Source organism: Oncorhynchus clarkii, chromosome 8, assembly GCF_045791955.1.
Source record: "Oncorhynchus clarkii lewisi isolate Uvic-CL-2024 chromosome 8, UVic_Ocla_1.0, whole genome shotgun sequence".
Lineage (NCBI taxonomy): Eukaryota > Metazoa > Chordata > Actinopteri > Salmoniformes > Salmonidae > Oncorhynchus > Oncorhynchus clarkii.
The window spans coordinates 25,861,621-25,876,118 of NC_092154.1; the positions used below are offsets into that span (position 1 = coordinate 25,861,621).

Below are 14,498 nucleotides of genomic sequence, written 5' to 3' on the forward strand. Positions count from 1 at the left end.
CAAACCTAGTCCAGAATGCCCTATTATACCTGCATGACTGTCCTTATGATTGCATTGTTAGGTTAGGAAACTCTGTCACTTTCAATAAGCATTTTTCTACAGCTGGCCAGAGTTTCCACCTGGCTACCCCTACCCCGGTCAACAGCACTGTACCCCCCACAGCAACTTGCCCAAGCCTTCCCCATTTCTCCTTCTCCCAAATCCAGTCAGCTGATGTTCTGAAAGAGCTGCAAAATCTGGAACTCTACAAATCAGCCTGGCTAGACAATCTGGACCCTTTCTTTCTAAAATTATCTACAGAAATTGTTGCAACCCCTATTACTAGCCTGTTCAACCTCTCCTTCTTGTCGTCTGAGATTCCCAAAGATTGGAAAGCAGCTGCGGTCATCCCCCTCTTCAAAGGGGGGGACACTCTTGACCCAAACTGCTACAGACCTATATCTGCCTTTCTAAGGTCTTCGAAAGCCAAGTCAACAAACAGATCACCGACTATTTCAAATCCCACCACACCTTCTCCGCTATGCAATCTGGTTTCAGAGCTGGTCATGGTTGCACCTCAGCCACGCTCAAGGTCCTAAATGATATCTTAACCGCCATCGATAAGAAACAATACTGTGCAGCTGTATTCATTGACCTGGCCAAGGCTTTCGACTCTGTCAATCACCACATCCTCATCGGTAGACTCGATAGCCTTGGTTTCTCAAATGATTGCCTCGCCTGGTTCACCAACTACTTCTCTGATAGAGTTCAGTGTGTCAAATCGGAGGGCCTGTTGTCCGGGCCTCTGGCAGTCTCTATGGGGGTGCCACAGGGTTCAATTCTTGGGCCGATTCTCTTCTCTGTATACATCAGTGATGTCACTCTTGCTGCTGGTGAGTCTCTGATCCACATCTACGCAGACGACACCATTCTGTATACTTCTGGCCCTTCTTTGGACACTGTGTTAACAACCCTCCAGACAAGCTTCAATGCCATACAACTCTCCTTCCGTGGCCTCCAACTGCTCTTAAATGCAAGTAAAACTAAATGCACGCTCTTCAACCGATCGCTGCCTGCACCTGCCCGCCCGTCCAGCATCACTACTCTGGACGGTTCTGACTTAGAATATGTCGACAATTACAAATACCTAGGTGTCTGGTTAGACTGTAAACTCTCCTTCCAGACTCACATCAAACATCTCCATTCCAAAGTTAAATCTAGAATTGGCTTCCTATTTCGCAACAAAGCATCCTTCACTCATGCTGCCAAACATACCCTCGTAAAACTGGCCATCCTACCGATCCTCGACTTTGGCGATGTCATTTGCAAAATAGCCTCCAATACCCTACTCAATAAATTGGATGCAGTCTTTCACAGTGCCATCCGTTTTGTCACCAAAGCCCCACATACTACCCACCAAGGTGACCTGTACACTCTCGTTGGCTGGCCCTCGCTTCATACTCGTCGCCCAACCCACTGGCTCCAGGTCATCTACAAGACCCTGCTAGGTAAAGTCCCCCCTTATCTCAGCTCGCTGGTCACCATAGCAGCACCCACCTGTAGCACGCGCACCAGCAGGTTCTCTCTGGTCACCCCCAAAACCAATTCTTCCTTTGGCCGCCTCTCCTTCCAGTTCTCTGCTGCCAATGACTGGAACGAACTACAAAAATCTTTGAAACTGGAAACACATCTCCCTCACTAGCTTTAAGCACCAACTGTCAGGGCAGCTCACAGATTACTGCACCTGTACATAGCCCATCTATAATTTAGCCAAAACAACTACCTCTTTCCCTACTGTATTTATTTATTTTGCTCCTTTGCACCCCATTATTTTATTTCTACTTTGCACATTCTTCCACTGCAATTCTACCATTCCAGTGTTTTACTTGCTATATTGTATTTACTTCGCCACCATGGCCTTTTTTTTTACCTTTACCTCTCTTATCTCACCTCATTTGCTCACATCGTATATAGACTTATTTTTCTACTGTATTATTGACTGTATGTTTGTTTTGCTCCATGTGTAACTCTGTGTTGTTGTACGTGTCGAACTGCTTTGCTTTATCTTGGCCAGGTCACAATTGTAAATGAGAACTTGTTCTCAACTTGCCTACCTGGTTAAATAAAGGTGAAATAAAAAATAAAAAAATATAAAAATTGAACGACCTGTCCCTGCCTCTACCCTTATGTTTACATTATATACCCTGTCCCTGCCATGTTTACATTAGATGCCCAGGCACTGCCTATACCCTTATGTTTACATTATATACCCTGCCCCTGCCTATACCCTTATGTTTACATTATATACCCTGTCCCTGCCTCTACCCTTATGTTTACATTATATACCCTGTCCCTGCCATGTTTACATTAGATGCCCAGGCACTGCCTATACCCTTATGTTTACATTATATACCCTGTCCCTGCCTATACCCTTATCTTTACATTTGATACCCTGTCACTGCCTATTTGTTCCTCCATTTCCAAAGAGCACAAAGCAAGAACGGGGGACATACAGTACAGAACTACTGTATATAAATAGCAACAACATTTAAACAGCTCCTATCTGTAGACATGTAAAAATAAGTCAAACTGCTGCCAGAATGTTAAACCAACAGCCTGTGAGAGAATACCACTCTCCTCTCCTCTCCTCTCCTCTCCTCTCCTCTCCTCTCCTCTCCTCTCCTCTCCTCTCCTCTCCTCTCCTCTCTTCTCCTCTCCTCTCCTCTCCTCTCCTCTCCTCTCATCTCCTCTCCTCTCCTCTCTCAGGACCACAGCAGGACTCCCATGAGTATTTGAACACACTCCATTTGCAGACGGCGGGTTAGATGTAGCTAGCTAGCTGTAGCATGCAGAAGGCAGGCAGTAGCTGGAGTCATCCCAGTAGTCACACAGGAGCTCGGCTATTTTAGGAGGTCCTCCGTCTGAAGCAGCCCGCAGCTTCTTTGTTAATAGATTTGTTTACGAGTAAACACAGCCCCCTCACATTGGCTCCCCCAGTACACAGTGTGTGGTGTGTTTGAGTGTATTGCGTGCAGAAAGTGTGTGTTAGTTTCTCTGTATGGTGAGTGTATGTGTGTGTGTGTGTGTGTACATGAGAGACTGAGTATGTGTATACGGTGTCTGAGTGTGTTTGTGTGTGTTTAACAGATAAATGTGTGTGTGTGTGTGTGTGTGTATGTGTGAGTGAGGTTATTGTATGGTTAACATCAGGGGGGCCGAGTATGTGTGCATTATGTGGGTGTGTATGTGGGTGTGTGCCTCTCTACTCTATGTGTGTGTAGCTCCATGGCTGTGCTGGAGCCCTGTGTTGGCCAGCCTTCAGTGGCATTGGTAGGGTCCAGGCTGTGGGCATGCTGACATACCTGATGTAGAGGGACAGCCATGGGCTACCAGACACAGGCTAGCCCCGTTCCACAGAAATACAGCCTGATACACGACAGCTATCACATTCATCATCACTGTGGGAACCCCACATATAGGCCATGTAGAGATACTGAAGGGGAATGCATGTTATGACATAACACCGGAGAGCCGTGGTGCGTGTGGAAAGACCACTAACATACATTTCTGTGTCCATGGACTTGTAGGGCTGAGTAGTACATTGTGTGTGTGAGATAGAGAGCGAGAGATAGAAAGAGAGAGAGAGAGAGGGGGAGAGAGAGAGAGCATGAGTTAGAACAGGTGGGAGATAAGGATATAGAAAAGCAAGCGAACACAGACATGGTGAGCCATTCCACAGACGGTGAACAAATGGTATCATGCTGTAGTTAATATGAATACAAGCCGAGAACAACCCGACAGAGGTCCACAGTTATGAGCCAGTGTCTTATTTCAGAGGTGCTGCTTTTCTTAGAAGTTTTAGTATTTTATTAGGATCCAGAACAGGTTATCAGGAAAGGTGTGTGTGTGTGTGTGTGTGTGTGTGTGTGTGTGTGTGTGTGTGTGTGTGTGTGTGTGTGTGTGTGTGTGTGTGTGTGTGTGTGTGTGAGAGTGTGATATTAGCGGTGTGCTTTCTATGCACAGCATTATGGTGTTTGTGTGTGTGTGTGTTTGTGTAAACTCCAGTGTATACAGTAGCACTGATTGAGGGAACAGTGATGAAGGTCATTTCAGTGCCGAGGAGAAACAGATCGGTGCTAATTAGCACTCTGACTGAGAGCCCAGCATCTGTGTCTCAGCAAGCCGCAGGACACACACACACACACACACACACACACACACACACACACACACACACACACACACACACACACACACACACACACCCACGCGCACCCACGCACGCACGCGCACACACACGCACACACACACACGTGGACACACACCCACGCACGCACGAGCACCCTGGCACGCACAGACGCACACACACACACACACTGAATCAGCCTACGTGTCACCAAGATATGCCTCTGCTCTGATGGATGCAAATCTAGACTTCTGCTGGCCATACAAACATCTCAGTTACCATCACTAATTTCCATTGAAGTCAAAAGGCGTAAGGAGCAAGAAAGTGCCTTTCCCACAACTTATTTTTCAGCATATCCACTCTCAGATCTATATCAAACCTCAGCAGCAATATCACATAGTGTTGATCATCCACGGCCCAAAGCTTGCTATGATAAGGATCAATAGAGGATATCTGCTCTGGTGAAGAGCAGAACATTTAAAAGTAGTTCTGTTAAAATTAATATATCCAGTATATCCAATGATTATAGAACTTTGCGACCTTTTGCCACATTTCAGAATTCAAACATAAAGATATAAAACTGTATTTTTTTGTGAAGAATCAACAACAAGTGGGACACAATCATGAAGTGGAACGACATTTATTGGATATTTCAAACTTTTTTAACAAATCAAAAACTGAAAAATTGGGTGTGCAAAATTATTCAGCCCCTTTACTTTCAGTGCAGCAAACTCTCTCCAGAAGTTCAGTGAGGATCTCTGAATGATCCAATGATGACCTAAATGACTAATGATGATAAATACAATCCACCTGTGTGTAATCAAGTCTCCGTATAAATGCACCTGCACTGTGATAGTCTCAGAGGTCCGTTAAAAGCGCAGAGAGCATCATGAAGAACAAGGAACACACCAGGCAGGTCCGAGATACTGTTGTGAAGAAGTTTAAAGCCGGATTTGGATACAAAAATATTTCCCAAGCTTTAAACATCCCAAGGAGCACTGTGCAAGCGATAATATTGAAATGGAAGGAGTATCAGACCACTGCAAATCTACCAAGACCTGGCCGTCCCTCTAAACTTTCAGCTCATACAAGGAGAAGACTGATCAGAGATGCAGCCAAGAGGCCCATGATCACTCTGGATGAACTGCAGAGATCTACAGCTGAGGTGGGAGACTCTGTCCATAGGACAACAATCAGTCGTATATTGCACAAATCTGGCCTTTATGGAAGAGTGGCAAGAAGAAAGCCATTTCTTAAAGATATCCATAAAAAGTGTATTTTAAAGTTTGCCACAAGCCACCTGGGAGACACACCAAACATGTGGAAGAAGGTGCTCTGGTCAGATGAAACCAAAATTGAACTTTTTGGCAACAATGCAAAACGTTATGTTTGGCGTAAAAGCAACACAGCTGAACACACCATCCCCACTGTCAAACATGGTGGTGGCAGCATCATGGTTTGGGCCTGCTTTTCTTCAGCAGGGACAGGGAAGATGGTTAAAATTGATGGGAAGATGGATGGAGCCAAATACAGGACCATTCTGGAAGAAAACCTGATGGAGTCTGCAAAAGACCTGAGACTGGGACGGAGATTTGTCTTCCAACAAGACAATGATCCAAAACATAAAGCAAAATCTACAATGGAATGGTTCAAAAATAAACATATCCAGGTGTTAGAATGGCCAAGTCAAAGTCCAGACCTGAATCCAATCGAGAATCTGTGGAAAGAACTGATGTTTGTCTTTATGTTTGAAGCCTGAAATGTGGCAAAAGGTTGCAAAGTTCAAGGGGGCCGAATACTTTCGCAAGGCACTGTAGTTCTATACAGCAATCATCAGACAGTCACGAATCTAGTCTTTCCTAAAAACAGCCTACCTCTGCGTGTGTCTGTGTGTGTTTATGGCATAGCTCGCCTGTCTTCTGACCTTTTGTCTAGATCAGGGAAGGGCAACTTTGAAATCATCATGAGGAGCCGCAGTGACTGCGTACTCACATCCATACCCACACACACACACACACACACACAGAGAGAGAGAGAGCATGCGTTAGAACAGGTGGGAGATAAGGACATAGAAAAGCAAGTGAACACAGACATGGTGAGCCATGCCGCAGACAATGAACAAGTGGTATCATGCTGTAGTCAATCTGAATACAAGCCGAGAACAACCCGACAGAGGTCCACAGTTATGAGCCCGTGTCTTGTTTTAGAGCTGCTGCTTTCCTTAGAAGAATTCCTATTTTATTAGGATCCTCAGCAGAACAGGTTATCAGGAAAGGTCAGGAACAATGAGAATTGGCATCTTCTTGGAAAGGAGTGGCTTTTGACCCACTGTGCTCCCGCTGAGAGAAGCTGTGAATATATGTGTGTGTGTGTGTGTGTGTGTGTGTGTGTGTGTGTGTGTGTGTGAGAGACAGAGAGAGAGTGTGATGTGTGATATCAGTGGTGTGCTTTTTGCAAGCAACCTATTTGAACGGGCCCTCTCTCGACTGCGGAGAGCCATATGGGCGTAGAGAACATGTTGCAGTTTTAAAGCAAGTTTTCTGACATTCTACACATTTGCCATGGGGCAGAGAGAAGATTTCGCAATTATATAACTCATTTCATGCAATTTTACACATTTTGCCATGGGGTGGAGAGAAAAATGTTCTGTTTTTAACATAAATATCTGAGCGGGTGCCCCCCGGTTGGTAATTCAACCATGATTACTATAAGTTTAGAAAGCTGGCCGCTAGACTAACTTACCCCAAAAATTATATGTTAGCTGATATGGGCTAATTGAGTGACTGACATAACAAGAGAAAAACTGTATTCTACTAGTCTAACTCTCAACAATAAATTGAGACTATGATTTTGATTCGCGGGCTGACAAAAGGGAGTGGGTCATCTATTCTAGTTAGGTTAGCGTAGCAGCCAATGACTGAGCACACTGAGCACAATGGGAAAGGCAGTGGGATATTCTAGACAGCAGTTTGTTCTATGTAGGTGGTGGGAAGTAAATGGGGAGATATTTGGTGCAGACAGAGTCATAGGCTGTGTATTTAATCTGATGCCATCGTGTTTGTCTCTCAGCGACATAGAATTACATATTAATTGAATAGGATCTCTGCTCTCTGCACTGTGCGTTTACTGGGCCTGGTGGGCTGTGGACTGGATCTGATTCACACCAGTCAATCCACAGTGGAAGGAAACCAAACTCACTGCCCTCTTATCCTGGTTCCAGATCTGTCTGGATGGGCTTTAGCGAACTGTCTAACTGTCTGACCATGACTCTAATATAGGTCTAGCCTAGCGCCATTAGAACAATAATTATTCTAGAGGTGTCTCCTTTTTGGGTTCATGAAATGCTCAACCTACACACAGTAAAGGCACTAATGTGGTTCAACGTACAGTATATTAATGACCTCTGTGTTTGTATCTCCGACAAACCCAACAGTGAAAGCCTGGAGCAGTCAGGTAACTTCAAGTAGTATTTTTAAGAGTCTGCTTACTTCACCACTGACTAATGAGCCATACATCACTGTGTGCTTCAGGAAACCCCTTAGAGACAGGCCTGCAGGGTGTCACGGGCAAACACTCACTCTGCTAATTACTGAAAAGAGAGACTGTACTTTAACTTGACCTAGTTGACTTCATCATTAATGCTGGCAGAAACGACTGTCTAAAGAGAGATCTCAGTCAAGGAGCGAAAAACATTTTGGCCATTTAGCTAATCCTGAACACTGAGCCAGATAGTGTTGTAAAGTGATTAATGATAAGTCTCTCATTATTTCTTAATTAATCCAGTTTTTTTGTCTCTGCATCCCAACTCTGTAGGCTATTTTACCTGAAGGCAATAAGATGTTACTAGAATGCTAACTCTCAGAACATTCAGAGGTTGATTTGAAGCATCAGGAGGAGTCTTAGCTGGATATGAATATAATCTTTGGTGTGATGAGGATCATTTAAAGAGGCAACGAAACAATTACTTGTTATTATGGGATGATTCTGTAATCTGACAGGTTTTATATGTGATTTTTAAAGCCCTCCCTAAAACTAACAATCACTTTACTGTATAACCTCTGACAAGACAATTTCTGAAACTTTCTTGAAAATGTCAAGTTTATCCAAATAGAAAATACTGTATACTGTATGTCTGGTTACTGCTGATTTAGAGTGCATTCGGAAAGCATTCAGACCCCTTGACTTTTTCCACATTTTGTTACTTTACAGCCTTATTCTAAAATTGATTAAATAATTGTTTTTCCTCATCAATCTACACACAATACCCCACAATGACAAGGCAAATCAGGTTTAGACATTTTTGAAAATGTATAAAACATAAAAAAACAGAAATACCTTATTTACATAAGTATTCAGACCCTTTGCTATGAGACTCAAAATTGAGTTCAGGTGCATCCTGTTTCCATTGATCATACTTGAGATGTTTCTACAACTTGATTGTAGTCCACCTGTGGTAAATTCAATTGATTGGACATGATTTGGAAAGGCACATACCTGTCTATATAAGGTCCCACAGTTGACAGTGCATGTCAGAGCAAAAACCAAGCCATGAGGTCGAAGGAATTGTCCGTAGAGCTCCGAGACAGGATTGTGTTGAGGCACAGATCTGGGGAAGGGTTCCAAAAATGTCTGCAGCATTGAAGGTCCCCAAGAACAATTTGTATTTGATGAATCTTGGCCTCAATCATTCTTAAAAGTTTGGAACCACCAAGACTCTTCCTAGAGCTGGACGCCCGGCCAAACTGAGCAATCGGGGGAGATGGGCCTTGGTCAGGGAGGTGACCAAGAACCAGATGGTCACTCTGACAGAGCTCCAGAGTTCCTCTGTGGAGATGGGAGAATCTTCCAGAAGGACAACCATCTCTGCAGCACTCCACCAATCAGGCCTTTATGGTAGAGTGGCCAGACGGAAGCCACTCCTCAGTGAAAGGCACATGACATCCTGCTTGGAGTTTGCCAAAAGGCACCTAAAGACTCTCAGACCATGAAAAACAAGATTCTCTGGTCTGATGAAACCAAGATTGAACTCTTTTACCTGAATGCCAAGTGTCAAGTCTGGAGGAAACCTGACACCATCCCTAGGGTGAAGCATGGTGGTGTCTTCATCCTGCTGTGGGGATGTTTTTCAGCGGCAGGGACTGGGAGACTAGTCAGGATCGAGGCAAAGATGAACGGAGCAAAGTACAGAGAGATCATTTATGAAAATCTTCTTCAGCACGCTCAGGACCTCAGACTGGGGTGAAGGTTCACCTTCCAACAGGACAACGACCCAAAGCACACAATGAAGAGAACGCAGGAGTGGCTTCTGGACAAGTCTCGGAATGTCCTTGAGTGGCCCAGCCAGAGCCTGGACTTGAACCCGATCTAACATCTTGGGAGTGACCTGAAAATAGCTGTGCAGCAATGCTCCCCATCCAACCTGACAGAGCTTGAGAGAATCTACAGAAAAGAATGGGAGAAACTCCCCAAATACATGTGTGCCAAGCTTGTAGTGTCATACCCAAGAAGACTCGAGGCTGTAATCGCTGCCAAAGGTTCTTCAACAAAGTACTGAGTAAAGGTGAAAACCTGCTCCAGAGCTCTCAGGACCTCAGACTGGGGTGAAGGTTCACCTTCCAACAGGACAACGACCCGAAGCAAACAACCAACACAAACAGGAGACCTGAAAATAGCTGTGCAGCGACGCTCCCCATCCAACCTGACAGAGCTTGAGGTGTGCCAAGTTTGTAGCGTCATACCCAAGAAGACTCAAGGCTGTAATAGATGCCAAAGGTGCTTCAACAAAGTACCGAGTAAAGGGTCTGAATATTTTTGTGATATTTCTTTTTTTGTTGTTGTAATAAACCTGGAACATTTTCAAAAAATCTGTTTTTGCTTCGTCATTCGTGCTTCGTCATTATGGGTTATTGTGTGTAGATTGATGATGAAAAAAGGGTCTGTAATGAGGCTGTAATGTAACAAAATGGAAAAAGTCAAGGGTCTGAATACTTTCCGAATGCACTCTATATGCCCTTTTAATGTCACATTCAGATTTGCGTTTTGATCTACAGCTGAGGCCAAGAGTTATTTTAGCATTTCAATTATTTATCTATTTAAACTCCTTTTGAAAAATACATAGTGTTATAACTTATAACACTGTTTCAGACTCCCATCTACTGTGTCTGGTATCCCATGTAAACCAAAGCCAGTGGAGTGGACAGTACGAGACAGACTCTGATCTGGACCGGGGGTGAGTTATGACGGGAGATACAGCACAGGGTGTCATATGTGTTCAGATCCAGGGTTAGAGGGAGTGGAAGGAACAGGCAGGAACAGGCAGGTGGCTTTAGACGTAGGGGGTATTTTCAGGTCAGACTGGCTCTGTAGGTAGAAAGCTGGGATCGGGAATCTGTCACTCACTTTTAGGGAGGAGGTGAGACGTTACAGCGTAGCAAGACATGACATATTAACATCTCAGTCACCTTATTACTCTCTAAAATGAAAAGATCAAAAAGAGATGTCCTGTACGGAGCCTCTTAGCACATGCAGTACAGCGCATCTACTGTACAACACAGCCGTCTGTAGTTGGGTAAGGGGCGTCTTTGGAGTGGGAGCACAGAATCAGTTAAGTGAGTTTGAGATTGAGTGCCAGAGGCGTTCGACATGAGCTGAATGCCATTTCACGGCTATAAGTGAGGAGCGTCAGATGCTGCCAAGGGGAGCAGAGAGGAAGCGAGGGGGGAATGCAGGGGGAGGGAGAGTAGAGAAACGTCGAGGGTAACGGCAGTCTGAGTGCAGTTTAATTATGAGGCATGTGGTAGTGATCTGGAGAGTGCCCAGGTGTATTGTGGGAGGACAGGCTGTCACCGATCTGTTGCCGCCCTCACGTCGCATTGGCGACATAGGCACAGTTCAGAAAGCATGCATGAAAACACACACACACGCACACGCACACACACACACATTGTATAATCACACAGGTAAGGACTGCAAATGACAACAGCAGGAATCACAGCTTCCTTTGCTCTTCACACAAATCAGAAGAACAAAGAATCCTACCTTTTCGTAACCACATTAAGGAACTGATACAGATGCCAGACAGGTGGACAGGATACAGCAGGAGGAGACAAGAGATGTGGGACTGTAGGACTCTGACAGTGTCACTGCATCAAATATTGTTATCAGGAAACAACTAGTCTCTGGTGATATATTTAGTTCTAGGTGCTGAGATTAGGAAACAACAAATGCATGTGTGCAGATATAGGTTATAGTCCTTTATCCATTTCAAAAACCTACACCATGACAGGATTTTTTTTAAACATTAAATGTCAAAAAGAGAAAGCCTCTGATGTCACATTTTAAAATAGTCATACTTTATTTCATAAACAATTATTTAAATTCATCTTAGGTTGACACATACACAGCAAACATACAAAATGCTCTTAAATAAGAAAACAACAATATGGGCATTCCTGTCTTGTCCTTGAGTAAAGGTTAATGCAAAACTTCTGCGCAAAGATGCATGATTACGAACTATGCGGCAAACCGACAGCATTGAATTCTCAATGAATTCTCTGAAAGACAATAAAATGAAACAGCATTGCCAAAAGCTCTGAAGTCCATAGCTGTTTTCAGACACTGTTTCATTATTGGCAGCATCTGCTAGCTAATGGTAATGACAGAGGGGGTAGTTAGAACATTAACAGTGTCGTTCAGTTGATATATTAGTCATCTTACAGTGGAGGCTGATATGCCATTCACTTATATTTGCAGAAAAGTATTTTGGACAAAGTGTGAAGGGAAACAATTCATTTTAAATGACTATGAATAATTTAAGTGAATGAATAAGTACCACATTCTGTCCATTATGGAAACAGTGATACCTTTGCTCATTTGGGTAGACTATAGAGTATTGAAACACAACCAAACATCGCAAATATTTGGCAAGAAAATGATATAGGCCTACACTACTGTGCAAAGAATTACTTATTTTCTAGTTCTAAAAACAAGCTTTAATTTCTCTACCAAATAACAACACTACAACCACAGAGAATCACACAATATTCCATTTGTATATGATTCTTCGTAAATCATATTTCCATTAGAAATGATTTTGTTAAGAATACACAAAATGCACATATCACAAAAGCCATTCACATACAGGTATGTAATGTATATAAACACACAGGCCATGTATTGTATTGCAGCAGGTAAAAATGCAACATTCGCGGACCCGGTTTCCTTGTCCCTGAACAGAAGGTTCACCATGTCTCTGTACAGGATGTGTCATCTCCCCTTCCCACCAGTGAAGAAGAAGCTACTATCGGTGAGACTCTAAGGGCAGATGGGTGAAGAAGAAGACCTGTTTGTCCCGATGACAAACACGAATGTGCTGTGCTGTGTTTCTATGTGCTGTGCCTGAGACAAACTGTGCAAACACTACTGTGTACCCTACTACGGTAGTGGTGATGCTACTGTACTTCTCCAGGACAGGACAGGCTGTAAGTACAGACATTAGCCGGGCAGTGACGGACAAAAGTAGATATGGTGGTCACTGTGACTCATAAAGGACTTTTGACCTATAGAGAACTGTAAACAGTAATGTCCCTTTACATACATTGAGGAGACAATGGGGACTGGAGCTGAAATTCTTCCCTTCCCCCCAGACCAGACCCACCGACTGTCCTTCTGACGAAACAGAAAAGTTGTGACCCAGAGTGCTATTTTTTGCTGCAAAGTTGGTTTTTGTGCTAGCTAGTTTGAATTCCAGAAAACAGTCTCTGATATCCGGAGGATGGCTCAAATACTGAGAGTTCTGCTGTTATGAGGTTACCAAGGAGTAGACCATACTGGAAGACAAGAGAGGAGGAAAAACACAAGATAACAAATCAATGACTGAGACAACAGTACATGATTGGACCAAACCGTAAAAACAAAAACTATCAACAGTACCAAAAATGATCCCATTTAAAACTGATCCACTGGAATTAATAAGCATTCAAGTGTATGTTAAAAGTGTCTCAGAAACAACTGATTAACCCATGTGTGGTATAGTAGTGTGTTCAGTCTTTTTTATGACCCATGCCTGGGTGCCTGCCAGATTCACTGATATTTGTTTGTGTTTCTTTATTTGAAGTTGCAATTAAAAGAGCCCTTTAATGTTCTGCATATAGCCTTCTCAACTACAAAGGATAAACATTTTGCCTATTCAAAACACAAGCAAATAAATAAGCAAGACATTGATGTGAGGCCGCTGCAGTTATGCTTGATTAAGCTTGTCGATAAACCAAATTGTAATATTTAATATTCATTTGGAGAACTGGGCTCGAACTAAGAGGTATGTCTATGTCTTAGCGGGGACAACACTGCTCATGAAATATACAATTTGATGGTTTAATAAAGTAAGGACAGTCCTAGAGTTTTGTTCTTTACAAACTATTAGTCATGTTAGTCTAATAACATTTTGTGAGCTGCTCAGACAAGCCTAGATCTCCCAGATGCCAATACTTAACATTTGTTCTTAGCCTTAGGTAAATAAACATCTTCTAAAATAATTCAGCTTCCTAGCTAACTGTACCATAATAGCTTATTTACTGCTTAAACTAATCATGATCACTTAGCTTCTCCCAAATGGAGAAATTTGCATTCAGTCTGGTGTCCTCTGGCCAGTGAGACACTAATCCCTGCTGCTGTGGTGAAGCCTGAGTTCACCTGTCTGTCTGGGTTATCAATATCCATGTTTCCTAATATAATGGACGCACAATACGTATGGTGGCCTGGAGGTGTCATACGCAGGGGACCCAGAGGCAGCTTAGACAGATCATGACCTCCATCATGCCCAGGCTCCATCACCCATCAGAGCTGTAGCTAGATTAATTAGTAGCCTGTATCTACAAATCGTAGCTCATCACATGATCACTGGGCCTATTCTACCGTACAAACATCTCCATTATTACTCAGCTGTTAGGTGAAAAAAGACTGGTTTAATCACCTGGTCACTTGATGAAGACCAAGTCTGGTCTTCAACACTGCACCAAACAGTAAGACAACAAGCTGAACAACAGCTGAGGAGATGTGTGGAACAGACACTCTCTAGCTACTGGATCTCCCACTTACTGGTACTGTAAAAAAAAAACTTCAAGCCCTGTACTTGGAATCTACATTCAGTTTGACACTGCATTAACATAACATTATATCATTACATCACATTACGGCATACGATGTGAATGACATCACATTTCGTCTTTAGACTGCTATTCATGGTAGACAGAGATGCTACATATGTCCTTGCTGTCAGCTTGTCATCTCTCTGTCATTGAGGTTGTTTCAATTCACCCAGTAGCTTGGCTTCCAC

At 43.4% G+C, this 14,498-nt stretch overlaps 1 protein-coding gene across 2 annotated transcripts in view; it reads right to left on the bottom strand.

Annotated features, from left to right (window-relative positions):
* Nucleotides 1–11,495: 11,495 nt before the first annotated feature.
* The window catches only part of LOC139415196 (protein cornichon homolog 3-like), a 57,968-nt gene continuing 54,965 nt past the window's right edge, over nt 11,496–14,498 (bottom strand). Inside the window, exon 6 of one of the 2 annotated variants that reach the window (XM_071163098.1) lies at nt 11,496–12,993. In XM_071163098.1, coding sequence (XP_071019199.1) covers nt 12,966–12,993 — 28 coding nt within the window. In that variant the 3' untranslated portion in view covers nt 11,496–12,965. The remainder of the gene's footprint in view (nt 12,994–14,498) is intronic. The other variant, XM_071163097.1, reaches the window with a different exon arrangement.